This window comes from Phacochoerus africanus, chromosome 4 (genome assembly GCF_016906955.1).
Source record: "Phacochoerus africanus isolate WHEZ1 chromosome 4, ROS_Pafr_v1, whole genome shotgun sequence".
Classification (NCBI taxonomy): Eukaryota; Metazoa; Chordata; class Mammalia; order Artiodactyla; family Suidae; genus Phacochoerus; species Phacochoerus africanus.
In genome coordinates this window covers 2,283,783-2,289,082 of record NC_062547.1, presented here as the reverse complement: position 1 = coordinate 2,289,082, position 5,300 = coordinate 2,283,783, and the positions used below count along the sequence as shown (strand labels likewise).

At 61.0% G+C, this 5,300-nt stretch overlaps 1 protein-coding gene across 1 annotated transcript; it reads left to right on the top strand.

The window, feature by feature from the left end:
- Positions 1 to 348: 348 nt before the first annotated feature.
- MRGPRG (MAS related GPR family member G) lies at positions 349 to 1,763 on the top strand. The gene is given in 6 exon segments (XM_053743492.1): positions 349 to 609; positions 612 to 756; positions 759 to 1,054; positions 1,057 to 1,099; positions 1,102 to 1,210; positions 1,697 to 1,763. Coding segments are annotated over 6 exon segments (921 nt in total).
- Positions 1,764 to 5,300: the final 3,537 nt, after the last annotated feature.

Sequence of the window (5,300 nt, the reverse complement as noted above, 5' to 3'; positions counted from 1 at the left end):
CAGCACAGGACTCTGGGCCTCGCTCCTCCCAAGGGGCCAGCGGCAAACAGCCCTGTGGACCGTCTGGGGTGGGCACCCAGCAGAAGTGTGGTCCAGACCCAAGCCCTCCTTTTGCAAAGAGAGCCCAAGGCCAGAAGGGTTGGACATGGCCAGGAGTTGGGGGGTCAGGAGGGGGGAGGGTTGGGGAGGGGGGTTGGGAGGGGGGAAGGAAGGGTTGGGGGAGGGGTTTAGGAGGGGGGAGGATTGGGGGGGGTCAGGAGGCAGGAGTCGCGTCTGTCCTACGGCAAGGACAGCAGGCTGCGCCCTCTGTCTCCTCTTGGCAGGGTCCTTCCCGCCCGCTAAGGCAGCATGTTCGGGCTCTGGAGGACCTTCAGCAGCGCGGTTTTCTACCTCTCTCTGGCCGTGGGCCTCGGGGGGCTGGTGGGGAACAGCCTGGTCCTCTGGCACCTCAGCTTCCGCATGGAGAAGGGCCCCTTCTCCGTCTACGTGCTGCACGTGGCCCCGGCGGACTTCCTGTTCCTCGGCTGCCAGCTGGGCTTCTCGGCCGTCCAGGCGGCCCTGGGCTCGGAGGATAGCCTCTACTTTGCCGTCACGTTCGTGGCCTTCTCTGGGGGGGGCTCTGGCTGCTGGCGGCCTTCAGCACTGAGCGCTGCCTCTCCGACCTCTTCCCCACCTGCTACGAGGGCCGCCGTCCCAGACACACGTCGGGTGTCGTCTGCGGCCTGATCTAGGCCCTGACCCCGCCAGCCATGCTGCTGCAGCCAAGGCCTGCGGCCTGCTGCGGGCCAGTGCCCACCTGCTCACCTGCCTGCGGTCCCACTCGGCCAGCGTCACGTGGCTGCTGTCCCTGGCCTGCGTGGCCTGAGTGGCAGGGCTCGTCCTCTTCATCTGGGGGGCCTGCTGCTCCCAGCGCCAGCGCCCCCGCTTCTGTGGCATCGTCCAGGGCTCGGAGCTCCTGCTCTTCTTCTGCGGCCTCCCCTACGTCCTCTGCTGGACCCTGCGCCCCATCCTGAACCAACTGCTGCCCCCGTTCCTCCCGCTGGCCACGCTCCTGGCCTGGCCTGTGTCCACGGCAGCGCCAAGCCGCTCATCTACTTCACAACGGCTGTCAGCCGGACAAGCGGGAGCCACTGCGGACGGTCCTCCAGCGGTCCCTGGGGGAGGGGGCCCAGCCGGGGGCGGGAGGACGGTCCTTGCCCATGTGGCGAGGGTGGAGGCCACCTCGGGCCTCCCCCACCCCTTGCCGGACCCTCTGGAACAGCACCCTCCCTGCCCCACCCCCCGCTCATTTGCCCTGGAGACCAAGGGCTGGGGGCAGACGGCCCTGGTCCTGACCCCCCCATGCCCAGCCTGCGGCGTCGAGGGAAGCCTGAGAATGAGGCCAGAGACATAGCAGGGAAGCAGGGAGCCCCCAGGACAGGCCGAGGATGGGCACCCCATCTCCTGCCTGCCTCTTCCCTCCTCACCTGAGGGGAGGCGGCCCCCGGGGGGCCCACGTCGGGGGCTGGGCCGATGGCAGCCCAGGCACCACCTGGGCGGGGCCTGTCCTCACGGAGGCGGGGCTGTGGACTCCTCTCCCCCGCCCCCGCTCCCCCCCCACCCCACCCCCGTCAGTTCTCCCCCTGCTTCACCCACATGCCCAAGCCCTCGGGTGAACTCCCAGGGCCGGCCCAGCAGTCTCCTCTCTGACCACCAGATGGCGTCGCTTCCTCGCCAAACGCACCCCAAAGGGCGCCGGCAAAAGCAGGTTCAGCGCAGAGTGAGCCGCCCAACCTGGCCCTCCTTGGCCCCTTCCAGCCCTGGGGACCTGGGCACCTGCTGCCCAGAGGGTGCTTTTGCCCCGAATACCCATCTTTCAACTGTTTCTCCTCCCAGGAATCCTTTGCTCACCCATCACCCCGAGGCAGCCCTGCCCACCCCGGCCTGGCCAGGGTTTGCCCTCCCCGGGGACTTCCTCCGCGGAGGAGGGAGCGCGCGGGCGGGGGAGGGAAGAAGGGCGGGAAGGGGAGGGGGAGGAGGGGAACTGAAGCAATTCCTTTTAGCTTTCAAAGTATGAATCATTTTATGTGTTTCTGATGTTTTTTAAAAGATGGTTCATAGTCATTAAAACTTTCAGGTCCTACAGAAAATACTGAAAAGAGAGTTCCCATCGTGCCTCAGCGGTTAACAAACCCGGCTCGTGTCCATGAGGACGCAGGTTCGTTCCCTGGGCTCGCGCAGTGGGTTAAGGATCCAGCGTTGCTCTGAGCTCTGGTGTAGGTCGCAGACGCGGCTCGGATCCCGCGTTGCTGTGGCTGTGGCGTAAGCCGGTGGCTTCAGCTCTGATTTAACCCCTAGCCTGGGAACCTCCCTCCATATGCCATGGGTGGGACCCTAAAAAGGCAAAAAAAGAAAATATTGAAAAGAGAAATCCCCAACACCCCTTGAGGCCAGAGGGGGACTCTGGGCACAGAACCCTCTAGTCGTGTTTATTTTTCTAATAAAGACCCACAGAAATTTCAATTTTTACTAAAATGAAGATATTCTGTATATGTTATGTGAACCCTAATACAGCAAAGCATTTTACACCTAGAGGGGAATTGTTTTTAAGTCTCTCTTTTTCTCTAGAAAATGTATATGTTTGGGAGCTTTGGAGAACATTAAGAAATGGAAGGAAGAAAGACTCACCTGTAGCCCCCAACCCAGAGACGGCTTTGCGGCTTGGCCATCCCTGCCTGAGACGCTGGGATGGACGAGGCTCTGGCCACCCCTCATCCCCCTGCCTGCTCTCCCCAGATAGCACCTTAAGGACTGGGTGGCTCCAGCCAAGGGCGGCCAGGGCTCTGCCTGCCTTCCCGCAGGCTCAGGGATCTGGGTGAGGACCCCAGCCTTGACTTTGGAGGAGGTGGGGGAGTGGGGAGGGGCCTCCATTCTTGGGATGAGGAAGGAGGGCAGCTTCAGAGGTGCCCCAGGAAATAGCTGAGGGGCCCCCTGAGGGGCCATCCATCTGTGTGCCAATGGAACAGACGGGCAGCCAGGCAGCTGGCCGTGTCTGGGACGGGGGATAAACAGCCCACTTTAGACAGATGGGGAGTGTGGGACCACTGGCCTCAGAACCGCTGCGGGGTGAACAGACACCAGCCCTTCCCCGGTCCCGCAGAAGGGCATGGCCACCTGGAGGGACAGGACTGTCACAGGGCTGGGCCCCACCCTGCTGGCACCTCTCCAGCCGGTGACTGTGACCGCCAGCGAGTCACCTGACAGCAGGGAGCCCAGTCTGCAAAAGGAGATGAATGATTCCTCCTTCCCGGGATTGGGGACCAGGCGGGCGGCCAGGCTCGCAGAGGGCAGACTGTGCTGAAGCCCGTATCCCGACCTTGAACGGCAACCGCATCACCTCTCCCGCCTCCGGGCACAGCTCCAGATGCCTGCTCCGACCTCCGCACACCCACCGTGCCGCCTGCTGGCGTCCTGCTCAGTCACCTGGGTCTGCCCTTGTGTCTGTCTGTCCCAGACACCAGGAGCATCCTGGCAGCAGGGGCACCCCTGCCCTGGCTGAGCATCCAAGGTGACCTCCCCTTGCCCAGAGCAGCCCCCAGCCCCACCCTGAGCTGCATTCCCTGTGCTCATGTTCCTGTCTCACTGGAAGGGGAGCTCCTGGCGGGAGATGTCACCCTGGCCTGAGAACCGTGTGGCGGGGAGGAGGGGCCTGACCAGTATTGGTGGAGTGGACAGATCAGTGGGTGGGGGAACAGGCAATGGCATGAATCCATGGTATGGCCAAAACGAAGAGCCCCCAGACAGAATCAGACCAGACTGGTCCTGGGTCCTAGTGACTTCCCAGCCGGAACCTGACCGCCGATCTCGTGCCAGGTGCTCATGGCAGAGTCCAGCCAGCCCAGCCCGTCACCTACTCAGCCACACTCCCCCTTTCAGCCAGCAAACCCCAGTAGAGCCAACTCAGGGCCAGGGGCTGGGAGGGAGCTCGAGGGAAGGTCGTGTGGCCTCTGTCGCCAAGGAGCTCAGTGTCTGGAGAAGGGACAGACACATCAACACAACCCAAAGACGGCACGTGAGGACTTCCCTGCTGGCTCAGCAGGTTAAGGATCCGGTGTTGTCACTGCTGTGGCTCGGGTTCGATTCCTGAAACTGGGAACTTCCACATGCCACAAGTGCGGCCAAAAAAAAAAAAGAAAGAAAAAGCAAAAGAAAACAGTCTACAGAGACAGCGAGTGAGTGGCATGCGGGTGCCAGGCTCAGAGGTTAGGGAAGCACCGTTTGCCCCCATTTGCCCTTGGCAATCATTGGAGTGCCTGCCCCTTTGTACCCGCTTGTGTCCCTGTGTGGGCGACACATCCTCTGGTCACCTAGTGCGAGGGAAGCAGGAGGGTCACACGTCCCCACTCGGAAAGCAGAGGAAGCTTCCAGGAAGGGGTCTGCACTCACACAGCGGCGTAGGATAAGGAATTCTGCCATCCGCGGGGGGCCGGCTGAAGAGTGCCACCCACGGCACCTGCTGAGAAGAAAGAGACGAGGGGCCCCCAGGGGAGGAGGCTGTGGCCGCTGGGCCCTGGGTGGAGAGCGGGTATGCACCTGGCATGGGACAGAGGCCATGCCGGGGGACATGGGTACGAGACTCACATGTGCCCTTGCCCCTGTGTCTGTGTTTCCTACGGTTCAGCTCAAATCAGTTGCGTGTGGTGTGAGCCAGTGGTCATGGTTCGTTGGTTTGGGGTTTCGTTTGGCTTTTTTCCATACTGTTAACCCTTCTCGTAACATTTGTGAAGAGTTCCCTTTTCTGTGAGTTACGTGGGTGCCTTTATTGTAAATCACTTGGTCGCGTATGGCGGGTCTATTTCTGGACTCCATTGCGTATAGGCCTGTCTGTCCTTGTAGCAGCACCGCGCTGTCTTAATTACCAGCGTTAAAGGAAGTCGCAAAGTCAGGTGGTATTAAGTCCTACAATTTTATGTTTCTTCTCCAAGACTGGTATTCCCATGCAAATTCTAGAATCAGGGATTTCCGGTCATGGCTCAGGAGATTAAGAATCCAGCTAGGATCCATGAGGATGTGGGTTCAACCCCTGGCATCGCTCAGGGGGTTAAGGACCCGGCGTTGCTGTGAGCTGCAGCATAGGTTGAAGAAGTGTCTCGGATCCGGCATGGCTGCGGCTGTGATGTTGGTTGGCAGGTGCGGCTCGGAATTGACCCCTGGCCTGGGAAGGTCCACATGCTGCATGCATGGCCCTAAAAATCAAATAAAATCAATAAGTAAAACAAACAAAATAAAGCTTAGAATCAGCTTGACCATTTCTTCAAAAA